Source organism: Artemia sp. Qi Xiang Cuo, chromosome 8 (genome assembly GCF_049724085.1).
Source record: "Artemia sp. Qi Xiang Cuo chromosome 8, ASM4972408v1, whole genome shotgun sequence".
In the NCBI taxonomy this organism is placed as follows: Eukaryota; Metazoa; Arthropoda; class Branchiopoda; order Anostraca; family Artemiidae; genus Artemia; species Artemia sp. Qi Xiang Cuo.
The window spans coordinates 33,516,094-33,535,875 of NC_142801.1; the positions used below are offsets into that span (position 1 = coordinate 33,516,094).

Here is a 19,782-nt window from a genome sequence, read left to right on the forward strand (position 1 = left end):
TAGAAAAAAAAGATTTAGGCTTACTAAATGGGCTACGCCCATTTAGTCTTACTAGGGAAGGTAGGAGAAGTTAGAATACAAAAAAAAATATACACAAAAATTTACTTGACTAATGTGCATTGCAAAAGCTCCATCTAAAAAATTCAAATAAAACCGTGACACCAAAACACATTCGTGATTTTAAACGTCTTCGTCTAAAAAAATCTTCAACGACCTTTGAGATTGTCTATCAGGTTTATTGACTAATTTGTTTTTACCTATCAGATTTTTTCAACACCCAATTATCACATCAAAAACTAATCTGTTAATTACCACCCATTACATCTATGGTTAAAACCATTAACTACCCAACCCATTACATCTATGGTTTGATCTAAAAGCAAAAAAAGTTTATGAATATTTGCTACAGATACTTTCTGCGATATACTCAAATAAAAACATAATTTTCAAGAAATTATTATATCAAACTGGCAGGATTAAATTCATAGGTCTAAAAAGACTTTTGCAAGTCTCCAATCACGATATCCAAACAAATTTCATAGAAATCACAGAAAACTTTAAGACATAGGAAAAGAAAATTATTCAATTAAACAGTATATCTAATAAAGCTCGTCTAGAGAATAGTAATTAAAAGTCTTACCAGTTTCGTGGGGTTCCCCAGTGGGGGGATCAATGTTGTATCCATAGACGAGTAGAGTTCTTACCATTTCACTTGCAGTGTCCCTAAAAGAAAAGAATATATTCATTACTTTATACTAAATTCTGGCAACGAATATCTTGACAAAAAGCATTTATTGCACCTACTTATGAAAGGACTTGCCCTTAGTTCAAACAAGTGGAGATTCAAACAAAAGTGTTCACGTTTATGTGATTAGTCAAACAATCATTATCTGATGCACTTTCGTATATTATTAAAGATTGTAACAAGTTTTAAAAAAATCCAACAAATTCAAAAACGCATGTGTAAAAACAAGGAAAATGTTGAAAGTGATATTATATTAGATTTGCGACTTCAGTGTGACAGTTTGTACGAATGACTTTGCACCTCAACAACATCTACTTTCAGATCATTTACAGTGTAAGGTAGATACGTTATTTAGTAGTTCTGTCAAGAAACTCCTTTATCACCCTTCTAAGCTTAAAATTCTAATTTTCGAGAAAACTCTAAACTCTGCAAAAGAGGATTTTCAAGAAGCTATAGAATCCATGCGACACACATTCAATTTTGATAGTTGTTTTCTTCTTTTTCTTCATCATTTCTAAACATAGCATTTTTTTCCTGTTCGTGGATAAAGTATATTGACTCCTTGACATCCCGAACATGGATACAATCTGTACGAAAAATAAAGACATTATATGGACTATCTTAGGCTTGGCCAACCGGTTTATGCCAGATAATACTTCATGTCTGCAGCCCCAACTGTTTTTATTTTTATTTTCACGAACGTTCAAGCTTTTAAAGGTCCTTCCAGAAAATGAAAAAGGAAAGGAAAACAAATCCCTGCCAATACCTTCAACAGTTACTTTGAAGTCAAAACTAGATGCGTCGTTTAGGCTAAGTGAGGTCTTACAGAAGCCTTTGGTCGTCTTCGCCGATAACAGTTTTACCAGAGCAACACTTTGGTTATATTTATTCTTCATTAGTTAAACGCAATAGTTGTCTACTTACTTTACTAGTTGTCCCCAGGACACACCCCTCAGGTCTTCCTCATGGTCATCATCCATCTGTCATTCCTTCGAGTGTCATTTTAGGGAAATTATAAAGGGCTACGTTTTTAAGTGCCCAAGCCCCCGCAGTTATTTCCATTTGATTTTATCTAGAATTGTGTCATGAGACTTGAGCAGTCTTCTCTTCTTCTCGTTTGTCCACTGGTCGATTCAACTCACCTTTATGATGCAGCAGAGCCACTGCATCTCGAGTCGAGGAAGTCACAATATTTTTTTTAGTCTTTAATCTAGTCACAATGTTTATAGTCTTTAATCTAGATCTAGCGAGAGAAATTGGCGGTTGATATTAACAGTCTGGCGGTTGTTAACAATAATGAGGTTTCCAAGATAGATGAATTGGTTCAGAGTTCGCACTATCTGGCCGACAATGTTTATAGGCAGAGAATTTGCTTACTCATGACTAGATGTCACAATAGATTTAGTCTGGTGGATGTTTACTTGCATGCCGAAGGGCTTCGCGACTAAGAGTCTTTGAAGTTCTCCAGACGTTGTAGACATCAGAGCGATACCACCAGCATATCAAAGCCTATCATCAAAAACTCTACCTACTTTTGACTCCGTATCCGACTGGTGGCAGCGACAGTATGGCATGCAAAAAAAACTTTGAACAAGTGATGTCAGAATACAGCCTCACAAATCCCAGAGGGTTGCAAATTCATCTGAGAGACCATCCGGATAAGTATTCGTCCTCTGAACTAGATATGCATATTCTCAATCGTCACTACTAGTGCATTAAATTTTCCCTTATCCGCTCAACACCGACTTCCCTAGGTATAATCTGTAAAAGGTAGCAACAAATAATTATCCGCCAACTTTTTAACTGAAACGCTACAGACAACTATGCGAACAACAACATAAATTATATGTCCTCTTCTGTAAACATAGCTTATTTACAAATCCTGAGAGGCGTGTGCAATATTTCACAAATACTGTTCCATTTTTGTTTACTGTATATAACTTTATATATTCTTCCTTTTTTGGAACGATTAAATTTCTTATATACATAGGTCGTCACTCATCCTTACTTACCTTGCATTTTCCGGGGTTAGCAGGTGTAACTAATCCGACATCTAATCCAGGCCATTTCAAGTAGTTATCCTCCTTTGACCTTTGACGTCATTTACGTCTGATGAAACTATGAAACTCATAGGAAGAGTAAACGGTAATCTTGGTATTATTTTCCCCCGTATTAGGTCAAAAGCTTACCGAAAATCAATGAAAACTTGATATAAATCACTGTTGGACTCGGAGGACCGTTCCATAAGCTTTCAGACAGTGAAGACTTGGTCGGTGGTCCAACACCCTGGCCAAAATTCAGCTTGATATTCGCTCAGAACTGAGACTATGACAACTCTGATTCTCCGCACATGGACGTTAGTCAATATTCTATTTTAGTAATTCGTCACGCTAATAGAGCGGTAGTTCTTCCAATTCTTTCGGCACATTTTAGCAAAGCGTTACATGGATTGTACTTAGTGACCATATGGGTACCAGCACATCTAGAGCCCTTCTTATCGGAGGGCTTAAGAAGACAGCTAGCTATCAAGTGAGCAGCAGATTGGCATCGAAGACCACACCTTGGTATTTCTTCATGGATACATACTCAAAAGACATCATATCGAAGACAAAAAAAAAAAAAGAAGTAATGGCGGCACCAAGGGCAGTCAAGTCAAGGAGCTCCAATTTGGAGTCCAATTTGGGAGATAGTCACCGAGATAGCCCTGGGAATGAACTAATTCAATTTTCTGCTTTCAGAATTCGCAGTGATCTTTTCAAGAAGAAAATACTATAATGAATAGCTTGAAATTGCTTTTCGTACTTTGACTATTTACATTCGGTAAATATATTTGCATATTTAAAGCTATTTTCATATATTGTCTAGATCTTATAACGATCTTAAGACGTTATACATTTTATAACGGAGTGGTCATAATCGTGCCGAGAATGCAATTACGCCTAGAAAACATTTTTCACAACACACAAAATATTTTTTGCCCACTATAATTTTACTTAAGCTGATAAGGCTTCCCAGATGAAAATAAATGCTGAATTGATGATAAAGAAAAGGTGGGCATTGTTTTATTCATTTATTATTCTTTTATATGTGTAAATGCGCTACTGCTGCACAATGAAACATTGATCAAATGAAAAGTTAAAAGCTCATCTTGGATAGAGTTTGATCCAGGTACATTCACAAACATGGACGAAAAGACAACAAATTGCAGACATGCAGACAGTAATACCTCCGTTTGCAAAAGACAAAATCAAAAGAACTATTACTTCTTTAAACTCATCGCAGTGTTAAGTCACCTGAAATCAAAGCCCCCTTTCCCCTCAATCCTAGCTTATAAAAATTTTCTTCTTCATAGTAATCACAGAAGATTCAAGGTTAGTTAAACAGACTTCGTTCCAAGCCAATCTGGGGAATCGGCCTTTTCTATTTCTTCTTTGCATGTTTGCATTGACCAAATTAACTTGCAAATTTTTGATAATTCCAGCAAATACAATTAAGATTAAGGCTATTTACTGATAACACAAACTCATTTTTAGCAAAAAATTTTGTCGAAGCTTTCCGATCCATCTGTTGATATAAACATTGGCTGGTAGTATAGACCTGAAAGAAAATACTTAAAAACCGATAAAATAAACAAAGTTTACCTATTAGCTTTCTTGATTGCTTCATCAACTTTCGAATAGGGTACGAGATGAGGACTCCTTCTGTTGTCAGAATCCTAAAAATAGAGCGCAAGTGTTCAACTAATGATTTTAAAAGAGGGATACAATACATTGAAGAAGAAACCAAACTGTTAATAAATATTCTGTGGTAAAACTTAATAAAAATGGAACTAGGCAGATAATTAAAAATGTTTTTCACTTTTTCAGTTTTAGTCCCACTGTTATACTATAGGTCTGATTAAGTCTAGACTGAAAAGCGATCAGAGGCAACGCTGTAACGATGCCTTTAGTAAGAAACCTTTCTTTTATTGTTTTTTTTTCGGTCACTTTCTATGAAATGGGTGGTTATAGAAACTAGGAAGAGGGTTCGTCGATTGGAAATTGAAAGTTTTAATGCCCTTTCTAAGGACCAAAAGGGATTGGGGGCAACAAGTCCCAAGTCTATGCACTTTTTTACCTCCTTCTCCAGTAACCCTATAATATCGGATCAAAATTTTGAGTTAATGGTTTGTTCAGAATAGTCGGAAGGTCCAACATATATGCCACTGGGGATGAAAAGATCCCTACAGCCCCTGGGGTAAGGGCTTGAAATTATGCAAATTGTCAGATGTTTGCAGACAGGTTGCATAGTGGAAAAGGGGGCATGTTTTATCTTCGGTGTCCGATTGACTCAAAACTTATATAGATCGTTCTCTGGGCAAAGAGAAATACAAGTTTGGTTGGGAGGTGGAGGAGAGGGTGTTAGGGAGCCCAGCAATGGGTCAATAGACTAAGTTTATCGCTGACGTTTGAGCAAAATGTTTGGTGGCAGAGGCCCTCCAAAAAATGGGGCCTAAGAAGGGTCAAAAAACCTTTTCTCGGTCGATTACAAACTTATATCCTGAAGGTATAAAGGGGCCCAGTAAGAAGAAAAAATAGAAAAAAAATATTGGTTTACCCGTAAAGGAGGCCCAATTTTCTTCCCCAGAAAACTTGAAACTTATTGACGTAGGTTTCTGGGCCAAAGGAACCCTAATGACCAACGAAAAGATGAAGTAAATACTAGTTGACTTCAAAAGGGGCCCCAAAAAAGAACAAAAGTTTTTTTTCCAGTCGGTTGGAAACTTACATCCTTAAGCACCTGGGCCATGGAGACCCCAATACACAAGAAAAGAAACTCCCTAAATGAACTCAATAACGGTATAAAAAAATTGGGGGGGGGGGGCACAGACCCATCCAGTCTGAGGTCAGAAATGGAAAAAAGCTTTTTTCCCGATTTAGTTTAATCGGAATTTAATCACATTTTGCTTAGAGTGGAAGGGGTTAGGAGTTCCCGGTATGGGCCAAAGCATTTTCGTCCCTTGTCAATTTCAAACTTGCAGCCGCATGACCCCAGGCCAAGAGGGACCTAATTCTAAAACGTAGTTTCAGAGTATGGTCCCACCCGAAAATGGGGGTAGAAGAGGACAAAAAAAATTGTAGGAATCTTAAATCCTCGAACTCTTGGGCTAATAAATTTTTAATCCGCAACAAAACTGGAAAGGAATTTCGGTTTCCTAGAATAAGTGAAAAGAGGGAAAAAGAAATTTCCTCCTGAACGACTTGTAAAATTATACTCGTAAGTTCCTGGCCCAAGGGGACCTTCATGTATCAAAAAAAGTTTGGGGGCAGCACGGGTCCCAAAATTTTTTTACCAGCATTGTTTTTTGTTTTCAATTGATTTGAAACATATATCTGAAAGACCTTGTTTCAAGGGGTCCCAAATCACAAAGAAAAATTGAAAAGAAACAAAGATTCAGCTGAAAACGGGGCCCTAAAAGGGCCAACAAATTTTTTTATGAATGACTTGAAAAATAAAACCACAAGTCCCTTGTCATTCCGACCCTAATGAACAGCAAAATGTTAGTTTGGGAGTCACCAGTCACCTCAAAATTGCGCCCAGTAAAATGGTTAAAAAGTTCTTGTCCAAATGACGTGAAACTTTCCAATAATCTTTGCATGGGACCAAATTCTTTTTGTTCCTGATTAGTTTTAAAATTACAGCCATAAATGCCAATATTGGACTTAATATAAAAAAACAAATTTAGTTTAGGGGCATCCCCAGCCCACCTCCAGAAAAATGATACCCAAAAAGAACCAAAAGTTTTTTTCCTGAACAGCTCAAGACTTAGATCCTTAAGTCTTTTGGCCAAGAGGAACGCGATGAACAAGAAAAAAAAATTAAAAAATAGAAAAAAAGTTTTCCCTAGAAAAACCATCCATTTTTTTTTACTGCTTGAAGCAAGGAGTTCTTGGATCAAGGAAACCCCAAAGAGATGTTTGGATTGGGAGTACTGCCCCCTTAAAAATGAATCAACAATTTTATGTCGTTTAATTTATTTTTATTTTTTTTTATTGGCTTGAAACTTTTATCTGGAATTCCTCACGCCAAAGGGAACTGAATTCAAAAAAAAAAAAAAATAATAGTTGGTTTGTCTAAAAACTGGACCTAAAAAAGGACCAGTGGTGAACTCTTCTTTCGAAATTTTAAGACTGTAAGTCCCTGGTCCGAATAGACCAAAGATAAAAAAAAAATTATCTGGGGATGTGGTCCCTTCAGGAAACCGGGCTCAAACAGGGCCAAACAGATTTTTTCCAATAAGCTTGAAACTTTAAAGAATCATTGCCGGGTCTAAGACGACTACACCTTTTCGTTTGGAGAAAGAAGGTGTTAGGGAGCCTGAAAACAGGCGAAAAAAAACTTCTTGTCCTTGATCAGTTTGAAAGTTACAGCCGTCTCTGGGCCTAGGGGAACCAAGGACAAAAAACTTTTCCGAACGCAGGTTTGAAAATTACCCATAACTTTTTCCTGATCTATTTTGAAGTTGCATTTAGACAGGACCAAAAAAAAAATGTTGAAGATGAAAAAATTTCAATAAAGTAGAATTTTATCAATCCTGGATGAAAACAGGCGCAATATTTGTCTGTGTCCCTACTACAGTCTACGATAAGACACTGAATAAAGGGTTTATGTTTGATTGCAACTTAGCTTTTCAATATGTTTTAGATTAGCATTGCTTACATGCAAGTACAGAATCCTTCACCATTACAAAAATAACACAAGTTCAATCCGCGGTAACTTGAATTTCCTAGCAATGCAAAACTGAACTTACCCCTGACTCCCTGTCCTAAGTCTCAACTACTAAAAAAGCTATACATTAACTGCTTGAGAGAAAATTTATTTCAAGAAAGTAAGTATGATTTAAGTACAAACGGTGTTTTTGACAAAAATCCTCGGATGTCCAAGGAACAAGCGCCCAAAATAAAGCAAACTCCTCACTGTTCACACAAGTATTTTATATTAAAAATAATGGGAGCATGTTAATGAAGGAAAATAAAAAACTAGAGCAGCAAAATTCAACAAAAAGAACTAAGAAACAGAACTCCTTCCAATCAAAAATACTTATGGATAAGAACGTAAAAAAATAATATAACAATGAAATAAAATGTACGAAGATACGGAAATCCATTCAATAGAAATCTCCTTTATAAAGAGAACTACAATAAATTATCCGATATACCTAAGCCATTTTTCATTTTAAACCACAATGAGACGTGGATTCTATTTACAGTTAAAAAACAAAGTAATTAAAATTTCAGAGAGTGTTGGGGGGGCAAGTGAGCCTTAAAATTTGATTTGAGGAGAGGACATGGGGGGGGGAGGGGGGCTTAATATTTTGTCTTCAATTTGCTCGAAATTGTTCACACTATAAGCCCCATTGGTCTTATAATTTATTTTCAGTGAATGCAAAACGGAAATAAAATCAAAAGGAAAAATTTTGTCCTTTGAAATAGAAAAAATTAAATTAGAAAGTTGCAAACGTAATTATTCTGAAAGATTTTTTTTTCTTTCTCGTGCTATTGATTATCATCTTGATTTTTTTTCTTCTTCTTTTTTTGGATGTTTTGACCATTAAAACCAAACTGTGCGAAAGACATACCAGCCCCCCCCCTCCTCCCATGGCTGAATGATTCTGCCTTATATTTTTGTTTTGAGTTTTCGATTAGGTCTATACAGCATTGCAAGTGCCGATTAGACCAGGTAAACCCCCCCCCCTTAAAATTCAGCTTATGGTCGCCCATGATACAACTTGTACACTACTGGATATTAATTTCATAACAGTTTCTCAAAAGACACTTCTGATGGCCAAAACAATCACAAGCAGATATCCGAGAAGTGTTCCTGAAAACATATATTTTACCTCAAGTCATGCGACCAAACCATGTTATGACAACAACTGACAAACGCTTGTAAATAAGCAATTATTATAAAATATTATCCTTGGCGTTTGCAAAAGACAACCATGATTATTGAGGGAGTCATATCTTCCGTTTTACGTACTGTTTACCGCATGGTATTGACGGCGCTTCACTAAAAGATAGTATATTGGGACACAAACAAACGAAAAACTAACGAACACGCGAATCAGCCACTAAAACACCATAGTTTTTTTCTTTTTTAATTTTTTTTTTTTGGGGGGGGGGCATCAAACACTTAAATTAAATAAATCTGGGGAAAACTAAAGAAAGTAGAAAACCTAACTAGGTTTAAGAGGGTCTGGACAATCCCCCCTCCCAAATAAATGCCTAGCATAAATAAATTTGAACCTCATTTAAACCGTAAGTCCATCCTTGCAAGATTCTTTCCTTTGCCCAAACATTATGAGTGTTTTCAGCTAGCTCATCAATCAGCTCTTCCAATCGGGTAGATAGATTAACCGTTGTTAAATCCAGGGGGGCCGGTTTGTATCCGTTTCCTTGCAGAAACGGGTCGTTAGGAAGTCGAAGAGTCTTCATTCGTTGAGGTGGCTTGTCCATCGTGATATGGTATCCCAGGGACACTATCGTCCTAAAAAAATACGTACAGGCTGACTGAGTGGAAGAGATCAAGATTGGAGGAGAAGGAAAATAATATAAACATAAGTGATAGAATCTCAGTTGAGCTTAAAACAATCTCGTTACAATTTTATTTTCTTTACAGCTTTCTGATTTTATTTTCTTTACAGGATTTTTAGCTTTCTGATTGCAAATCTGAGGTTAATATTACAATACAGAAGTCCAAAATGGAAACATGTGCGTTATATGTTTGTTACATACAGTTTAACTTCCACTAAATTTTGTATTTAAGCATTGATGGGCTTGTTGGTTACAACTATAGCGAAAGAAAAAATTGCAACCCAGAAAACGAAATAATGTTCAAAATCGAAATATGGTACATGCTTATTTTTAAAATGAGTTTTAATATCCAAAAGTCTACTATTTAAGGATTTTGGAACTTATTGATGATGAATCTGGTCCATATTGTTGCGTAGAAGTCCAAATCCAAAACATGGTAATTACAGATTTTTGTAAATGATGCTTTTAATTTCACCAAGGTCGGTAACTGAGTTTTCTTTAGCTTGTTCATTGTAAATCTGAGGTTAACATTGCAATATTACAATCGCACTTAGCATCTATAACAACGCTGCATTATAGCAACAGCAACTGCAATACAATAAGATATTGCCAATTGCAATATAACATTCAAAAATCCAGCAGTGTAAGTAAATATATCACAAACGATAATTGGTTTCAACCCAAGTTGGTATTTTAGACTTTATAACCCCTATGATTACAAATCTGAGGCGAATATTCCAGTTTAGAAATCAAAATCAAATCCAAATACGATAAAAACACGTTTCACGAATAATGTTTGATTTTAACCCAAGTTGCTACTTGAGGGTTTCTGAGCTTATTTATTAAAAATCGGAAGTTACAAGTGTATAGATTATTGTTTTATCATCTACCTGCTGAATTTTCAATTTTCAAAAAAATTTGAAAATTACTTGTATATATATATACAAGTGTATATATATATATATATATATATATATATATAAAACATTTCTCGTGCAAATTTTAAATTGGTAGTTCAGGGCTCAGGAGAGCAAGATTATTTCTTTGACAAAAACCTCATTATTAACAGAGAGCTTGTGTGTAACCTACGTGGCATTGAATCTTCTACAGCAAATTTGCCCAAGATAAAAAGAGAGAGATTTCGTTTCAGCTTGAGATAAACTATTCTATGAGTCGTCAACACCTATAAAATTATGTTGCTTGATAACTTATAGTGATTCCTGTTATATTTATCAAAAGAAAATAAAGGACATATTTAGTCAGCACACAGGTTATTTACAATCTTTTTTTTATTGTCATATTCGCTGACCTCCCTCGTAATGTTTGATGCGCATCTAGATAGTACTGTGCACAAATTAATAAAGCCTCAAATGAATGAATTTAGACAAACAAAGATTACGAACAGTTGTTTATATTAGCCGTCTGCAAACCAAGATTGGAATATTAGAAGCTACAGTGATGAAACTGGTCAAATATGGCTCTGAAGCATGGGTGCTCAAAAAAGCAGATGAAGATTTGCTAGATGTTTTCCAGAGAAATTGCTTAAGGATTGTTCTGGGTACCTGACTGACTGACTGTATGTCAAACAATAGGCAATACGAAAAATATGGTTCAATACCGCTCTCTAGGGCTATAATGAAAGAAAGGTTGAGCTGGCTAGGGCACGTTGTGTGAATGAACGATGAGAAACTGCCGAAAATTGTTCTTTTCGACCAACCGTATAGGGCTACATGAAAAGCAGGTCGTCCTCGACTGGTGTGGGAGGGCGCCATAAAGAAAGATTTAAAGGAAATGGGAACTTCGTGGGCGGGTGTAAAAAGGGAGGCTTTGATTAGATTGGCGAGGAGGAAAAGCGTGCGTAGCTGTGTTGGCCTCAGGCGGCTTGGTGCTGCGGTGAGTTGTTAGTAGTAGTAGTTTAATTTTTGAACTGCAAGGACTACCAACAAATTTAGGGGCGAATCCTGCGACATCACCTCTGAAATGGAAGATTATATGAGCAGTTTCCCCATTGTTCTGAAATTAATCCGCTATCACCCGATATAATTTTGGTCCAAAATTTAACATTCAATCATCTTTGAAAAAAAAAGTATCCGCAGCCATCCTTCTCGGGAAAAATACGACTTGTATAGATTGGGGCTTAAAACATCCACTCTGAGTTTTCAAACATGTTGAATTCGATGGTATTATTTCCTCAAGGTTAGCACCCCTTTTTAGAGTTGTTTTCCCCTCTTTCTAAAATTGTGCAAAAGCTCTTATACTTAAAATTGTGTGTGTAAGCACAAAATTGATGAAATTTACATATTAGGAACAAACATGAGAAGCAAATTATGTTGACCTATATATTGTCATCAAAATTCTGTAATTTGGAGATTTGCTTTTTGTTTGTTCCGCAGCCGGTTGAAATTAACTATCTTGAAGCTTAGAAGTCGTGGGTATATCTATTATCTACAGAAAAATAATGATTATATTTAAATAATACAAATTAGATCAATGAAAGTATCTCATACTTGAGAGTTTGAAGTGCCAACTGGGAGTCGTATCTTTTTTCGGCAGGGGGAAGCCTCTCAAACTGACAGAGGCAGGGGTGAATACGGTGGATATCATCACGTCGCTCCCCAAATGTCCATCCTTGTCGTATTTTATTCGCTGCCCATATTTCGTGGATATTTTCAGCCAGCTTTTCACGGATATTTTCTATGTAACCTGGTAAAGACACCTAAAACATATATTATTTTAATTATATTAAATGACACTTAACCCATAGAAATACTCAATAATATTGTTAAAATGATTCAATAGCGCTTCGAATAGGAGATTTCTATAAAGATGCAAAATAGTAAGGAATAGGACACGTTTTTATTATTAGTAGTATTATTTTTAATGGAAGATTGGCCTTCCACCGAATCTAGTTTGTAATTGAAATTAACGGCGGCCTTCAAGAAGAAGCAGAAGCCGGTGATTTTATTTCTATTCAATTTTTGAAAATAAAAAAGTATACAAAACAAAATATTTCTTTAAATGTCTCCATCAAAGAGGGTAATATCACAAAAATAACAGTTTTTGTTGGGTTTCACTTAAAGATTTGATAGTGCATTCTAACGTTTTTGCTGTTTTGTTTAAAAAAAATAACACCAGGTAAAAGGAGAGATTATAGAATACGCTATCACAACGTGATCCAAAGAAAATAGGATCCTGATGAGGACCTAGTCTTTGCCACTTTAACATCGGTACAATATGAATTAAAGCTTCTCGAAACGTCACTCAATTGAACTTAAAAGTAAATAGTTGTAGAAAACTATTACATCAAGGATTCTTACTATACATTTTGATTACTATACATCTTTCTATATAACTTAATGGTATATAATCACGGAGGAATGGAACTCCTCTTCTGTAGTCGAGCGTCAAGCTCACTCTTAGAATGGGAGACTGTCCCCCTGAGAGTCACTAGAGCCCGATTCAAATCCCACCTGCTCAAAATCTCGGTTATCCTTGTACATGCCACAGCAAAAGATTCACCCGACAGTAAAGCGAATGATTTCCATCCAATATTGACCCGAATTCTTTAAAAATAATCACCAGGATGGACCTCAGCATTAGTGCAAGCGGTTTTAATGCCAGAATCGGCCCATAAACATCAGCTGCTGAGTCTGGAAAAGGCCACTTCAGTCTCAGAGACAGACGGACCAGAGGAGCTAGACTCCTGCAATTGCCATCTTGAACGACTTAGTCGTCACGAATGCGCTATTCAAGTAAAAGCCCAGGCACGTGGCACTCAAGAAATGGAAAGACAAAGAGTCAGATCGATTGCTATTGTTTTTTATCTCGCCACAGGAGATCAATGGGGGACCAACAGCAGGTCATACTCCAGATCCAATTCTGGTTCCAAACACAGATTCGATTATTTTCTTGTGAAGTTTGGCTTTAAGCAGACATACCGCTCATGCCAGTAAAAAAGCCACCAGACGATTTAATACATTGCGTCCAGATGACTCTATGCCAGCTTTACGCTGTCGAGGTCTCTTTCCACTCTGAAGCCCTTCAAAGTGATGAAATTGCCAATACAACCCATCGCATTAACAACAAATGGACTTGAATATCCAATGGTGTCCATGATGCTGCAGAGGCAACCATAGGCTTCCGCGAACATAAAACAGAGATGAGTATCCAGCAACACCATTCACATCGCTGAATGTATGCAACAAATTACATAACCATAAGTCAGATAAGTTTAAACAACAGAGGAAGGAATGCCAAAAGTTTGCTAAAAAGGACCAAAACAGCTATCGACAAACGGTATGATGCAGAATTGAAATTCCACAAGGCTCCGGGTCCAGCCGCAATACCTACTGAGCTGCTCAAATATGGCGGCGGCCCAAAACTGGCTGAAAATCTTCGCAGAATAATATCGCAGATCTAGGAGGAAGTCCTAAAGAATGGAGAGATTTGATAATTATCCCTGTCTTCAAGAAAGGGGATAAAACCAAATGTAGTAACTATAGATGACCCCCCACTCCCACCATATCCCAATATTTTCTGGTGAAAAAGCAACATTGTTAAAAATTAACATAGTGGTTCCATTCTAGATCAGACCAAATACCTAATGTGGTTAAGGCAGACGTAATAACCGCTAAATTATTGAACCACGTCATTAGATCATATGTAAATTATTATTCAAGCGCAAGAACGGTCAAATCCCTCCTACTAACAGACCCGTCCTTAAGCCCATCTTTACCTTCTCCTTCCACAAAAAAAAAGAAAAAAAAAATTCAAGTTTCATCACAACTGGTCCTTTTGGTTAGGAAGGCATAGAAAACAAACAGATAAATGAGGACTCTTATAGTACAGAAAATAAGCCTACTGTATTGCAGCAAGTGCCCAGTTTGTGCCCAGTTTCCTAACTTCTGTGTTATTACTTTTAATACTTTATTGAAAAACTTCACCCTATAACCCCGCCCCCAAAAAAACTACATTTCTGGTATGAGGGTCAAACAAAAATATATTTATGTACATAATTAAAAAGACCAGTTACTAGACTACGCCTCTTTGTCTCTCTTATACTGCCTGTTGTCCTCAATGCTTGTGGGACCTGGTCCTGAAAACCGAGTAATTTCGTTTATTTCCCCATAACTCCCATGATAACTTCTTACATTTACGACATATTTAACCTTTCCCAAATAGATTTCTATGTGCGTGTCTAGGGACGCGGAAGACAATAGTGACAACAGGGATCCGCCACCACACAATATTAATATAATAATTATTTATCTTTAACCCATAGTACATTATGTGTAAATAGTAGAGTAACACAAGAAAAAGAACAAAGAAAAAGAAAAGGAAAAACCATGCAAAAATTATATGAAGACATACATATACATGTATAAATTCATACAGGACTGTTTTAACACACACACATACAAAGAAACCGCACAAGACAAGTCAAAAGAACCACACAAGAGGGTAAACATATCGTTGATATTTTTGATATATATCGTTGATATATGAACATGATATCTAAATAGCAGCATAACGTCTTCTAAAGATTTTCGAAATAGCTAGAAGGATGTTTGACGGGGGGGGGGGTTAATTTCTGTTTTTGTAGAAAAAAATTAAACTGTTAAGAAATATGCATTCTTTACTGTATATGGACACAGAAGTATCGTTTTTATTATTGGACACACTCCCTCGCCGAGAATATGGACCTTCTTATGCCTAAATTCCCCAGATTATCCTTGGAGTGTCGCAAGGGGAAAGATACGATGCACCGCCCCCCAGAGCCTCTTTGGCATGTCTTTGGTTGTATAAATTGGTGTCAATTCGTCGAAATTAGATGGGATACATTTTCCAAATCTAAGGGACCAATTTTGTTGTTTTACCAATTTTTCCTATGAAAACGCGAAAATGTTTTTTTAATGAAAATTAAAAAAAAGTATTTTCAAATTCCTGGGGGAGGGGCAAAAAAATCTGGGGGGGGGGATATCCCTCCCCTACAAAATGGCGTTATTGATCGTGCATGACGATAAAAAAAAAGTTAAATGTCGTAGCCTCTTAGATTCGAAATTATTCCATGTACTAAACTTTCCGTCAACTAGATTACAAAAAAAGGTCTATAGAGAGCATTGTAATCAAATTTGCCAGAGCATGCAATTCCCTTGTGGACAGACTATCCTGAGATGCACTTTTTTAAATTTGGCTGGGAAAGTTAGGTTGAAACCAGTTACTTAACGAGCTAGACACAATAAAAACATACTAGAACAAAACTGCAGACAACTTAAAAGATTCTAGAATCTTATTTCATATAAAAAAAAAAGTATTTATAAACATTGAATTTCCTTATTGCAAGCAGGGTATTTACATTACTGGAGATAAAAGTCTAACAAACACCTGCATCCTTTCTGGCAAGATATATATCACCACGTGGAACGAATGGTCACAGAAAGTCGGAGAAGGGCCAATTCTATCGCAAATTCTTAGTTCTAACGCCCTTTAAGAGGACCAAAATATATTGACTGACAACTTGATAACATTTCATCACCTCGTATTTCACCACAGCCTAATATAGCATCAAGTTACAATTTGAAGATATCGATTTAACTCAGAACGGTCAAAAGAAAAAAAAATGTAACTCCAACGAGGACATGGCAAGTACAGCTCCAGGGGTAATGGGTCTAAATAATACAGATTATCCATATAAGGTAAAGGCTTTCGAGATACATTTTGCATGTCACATACCTTTAAAATAAACGTCACCTAAGAATTTTAATTCTGTATAATCGAAGGGCCCGAAGTGAGGCCCTTAGGCCCGACTTTAACTCCAGATACGAATTAAACATCTTAGATCAATGAAATTTGTGTGTAACTATTAGTATTTTTCCGATTTAATATAAATGAAACTAGATGAACTAAGACACGTAAGAATAACGGTTAGGTCAGTTAAGAAATTGATAGCTACTTTATAATTATAATTGATAGCGCACAAAAAGATTTTTTTCCGGTGGGGGGGGGGGTACAAAAAGGCTTAAAAAAACGCATCAAGAATTTGGTTATATGCATTTTTGTTACGTTTTACGAGCCGGACAAACATTTTTTTTTGGGGGGGGGGGGGGGCAAACCCCCTAGTCCCCCGCCCTCATAGATATAGCCTTGTCTGTAAATATTTAAAAATTAAATATGTTAATTCATAGACACAGCGCCACCTTCAAGGAAAGCTAAACCTTATTAAGCTGTTTGGTACCATATATTTTTAGCTTGTTTTGTTGATCGATAGCAACTTCCGCTACTTTCCTACCTTATTGAACTGTTCGGTGCCATATTTTTTCTAGCTTGTTTTGTTAATTGATAGCAACTCCACATACTTTCCTAATACGGAAATAGAAAACAAATAAAATGCTTGAAATGTATTTGAACGAATATTTAAGATGGAATTCCAACGTTGACAATCTGACTAAAAAGGTTTCCCACTGTTTCATTCATCCAAACGTAGAAGATTTGGTCTGCCAACTGAAGTTTTAATTTGTGTATATTGCACTAGTATAACACCATGTATGGAGTATGCATGTTCAGATTGGCATCCTGGACTGACTACTTATTTTGACATATTTGAAACGACACAAAAACAGCTGTAAAAGTTATATTTGGGCACAATCATTCTAAGCCTCAATAGTAGTGTAGAACAAGAGCTAAGTAAGGCGGAAAGAATGGAGAATGATAGAAAAAACAGTGAAAAATAGGAACTCTCGGGCCATGGGAAACAATTTACACGTTTTTTGTTTGGTCATTGGAATATTCGAGGTCTCACAAGTAAAAATTTCGGATGAAACAAACAAACAATTTTGAGGCTTTGGGTATTGCAAGGTCGTGGAAACATGTCGACGAAACTTTAAATATTCAGGGATATGAACAGTTTAGAGTATAAAGGGAAAAGAGTAGTAATTGTAGAACATATGGGGGCCTATCTGTGTTTTTGAAAGAAAGAACATTTGCTTCAGTTAAAAGGCTAGCTAGTAAATCTGAGAACATTGTGTGGATTATGCTTCGTTTGGATGATTCTCAAGTTCCCACTTTTTTGTTGGAGGGGTGGGAGAGGGAGGCGAGAGAAGATATTTATTTGTTTTTGGGTTGGACCCTTTTTGGGAAATATTAGGGTCCGAGGAAATAAAAGATAATAAAAGAAAATATTATATATTTTTTTAAGTGTTTTTCTTTTTTTTCGGGTTTTGTCCGGCATGCAGTAATGCATTGGATTGTGTTTTTTTAAATGAGATGTTTGTTTATTTATTTATTGTAACCCGTTTGTAAATAAAAAATAAAAAAAAGAGCTCAGTAATGTATATTATGTTAGGTTCCGTATATTCACCGCCTCAGTCTACCTCATATTCATATCATATCTAGATCTAAAAATGCATAAATATGTTTTTAATTCTAAAGTTCTGCCTACTATCCATTACGGATCTGAACTCCGGGGGCATGACCCGGCAGCACAATTGGAATCAATTCAGCTGCAACACTTTAAGAGATTAATTGGTCTTCACGTAACGACCCACAATCAGGCAATAAAAGGTGACCTAGGTATATTTTCGCTGAGAATGAGTAGATTAGCACAGATGATCCGGTACTGGCGAAAAGTTCTAAGTCTGCCAGAAGATAGGTTAGCAAAAGCAGCTTATGTGGAGATGCTACGGTCGAAACGTAAAAGATCGTGGCTGTATCAAATAAAAAATGTTTTAGATGGATTAGGATTATCCTATATTTGGGATGAGGGGGTAGGACCCTCAGATCAGGGTGAGCTGTTTTTGGCTATGATTATAGAAAGAATAAAAGACCAGGAAGTCCAAATGTGGACCCATGCAGTTAAAACATCTGAAACATTGAAGTTTTATTCCCAAGTAAAAGAGATATTTGGATTTGAATATTGTTTTAAATTAGGATTACCGGGGGAGACATTGAGGACTTGGTTTCGGATCCGAGCGAACTGCCTGCCACTAAAAAATAGAAAAAGAGTATTTGAAAGAAAAATTGTGGCCCCAGATACAGATGCGGATTACTCTTGCCCCAGATGTAGCCTAGGTATTGAGGTTGTGGCCCATATTCTCGCCGAGTGCCAGCAACTTTATCTATTATGGGTAATTTATTTTGAGGGTGTTAACTTGGTGTTCCCGGGGATCCTGAAAACGACTGTAAAAAGGACAATCAGGCAGTTATGTAAATATGTAAATGAAGCGTTGACATCAATGAGTGAAACTTGATATTTATGTTACTTTTCTTGTTGAGTGTAATTAAGAATACTGTTCTGTATGGCCTGTTTTTTTGGCTCATAATAAATTATTATTATTCAAACGAAGATACTTGGAAACTTCTGTCTGAGGAAATGGCTGCTCTACGTTTGAAGTACCCGCGCATGGGATTTATATTGATGGTGGATTATAATGCGTACACGGCCAATTTTTTAGAACAACGTGATACTTGAGATGGTTTTAATTTTGCAGATCCTTCAAGTCAAGAAGAAGAAAGTTTGGAGAATTTGAAGGGAAGGCATACAAAGGACAAGGGAAGGAGAAAGAACACTTGGGGAAGTAAGCTTTTACATTTTTGTGGGGAGTATGGTTTCGGTATAGATAATGGGAGGGTTGGAAAGGATACGGGGATAGGAGAGTTTAAATGTTTGTCAGGTAAGAACCCAAGTTTAATTGATAATACTTTAGTCGATGGTTGTCTTTTGTCGTGCTGTGCGGGTTTTGAGGTTCTGAAAATAGTTGGCACTAACCATTTGCCATTGCTATTAGAGATCAGAGTGGAAGATCGTCGACGGAAAAATAAGGTTACAGAAAAGATTTTGAAGAATAGGGTACTAGATTTAAGAAAAAATATAAAAATAGAGAGAGCAATAGATATTTATGATGAAGATTTATTTAAGGTTAATGTAGGAAACAAAAATTTAGAGAAAGAGATGGAGAAGGATTATTGAGCTAGTTTAAGTGAGCAAAGTAAGTGAAGCAGTATGTAATTTAGTAGAATCGCTGAGGCAGATATGCGGACTACGGAAAGAGAAGAAATCGATCAAAACTTTTTTTGATTACGAGTGTGAGAGTCTTCGACTCATTGTACAAGGGAGCCTGAGGAAAGTACGGTCGTCCCAACCGCGAGGGATAGAGAATAATTTAAAAATTTACAGAGAATAGAAAGCGGTATAAGAAGATGATAAGAGAGAATAAACAATGTGAAGCAGCGAAGAAAGAAAAAGAACTTATTAAGCGATTCAGGGAAAAAAGACACACACCAGTTCGTAAAAGCCGTATATAGGTCGCTGAAAGGAGAGATATACAAGACAAGCTTTGTAGAACCTAAACAGTAAGCACTGCCCCTCAGGATACAATGGATAAACGAAAACCGAATGAAAGAAGATCTCCAAAACATTTTACCAGAAATTATACCTTTTGGACCCATGACAAAAGGAGACACGAAATT

The 19,782-nt window shown here is 36.3% G+C and overlaps 1 protein-coding gene across 1 annotated transcript in view; it reads right to left on the reverse strand.

The window, feature by feature from the left end:
- RyR (Ryanodine receptor) overlaps positions 1-19,782 on the reverse strand; it is a 602,377-nt gene that overhangs the window by 335,107 nt on the left and 247,488 nt on the right. Inside the window, 4 exon segments of the mRNA XM_089093383.1 lie at positions 641-723; positions 4,387-4,460; positions 9,031-9,271; positions 11,826-12,034. Of these exon segments, the coding sequence (XP_088949509.1) occupies positions 641-723; positions 4,387-4,460; positions 9,031-9,271; positions 11,826-12,034 (607 nt within the window).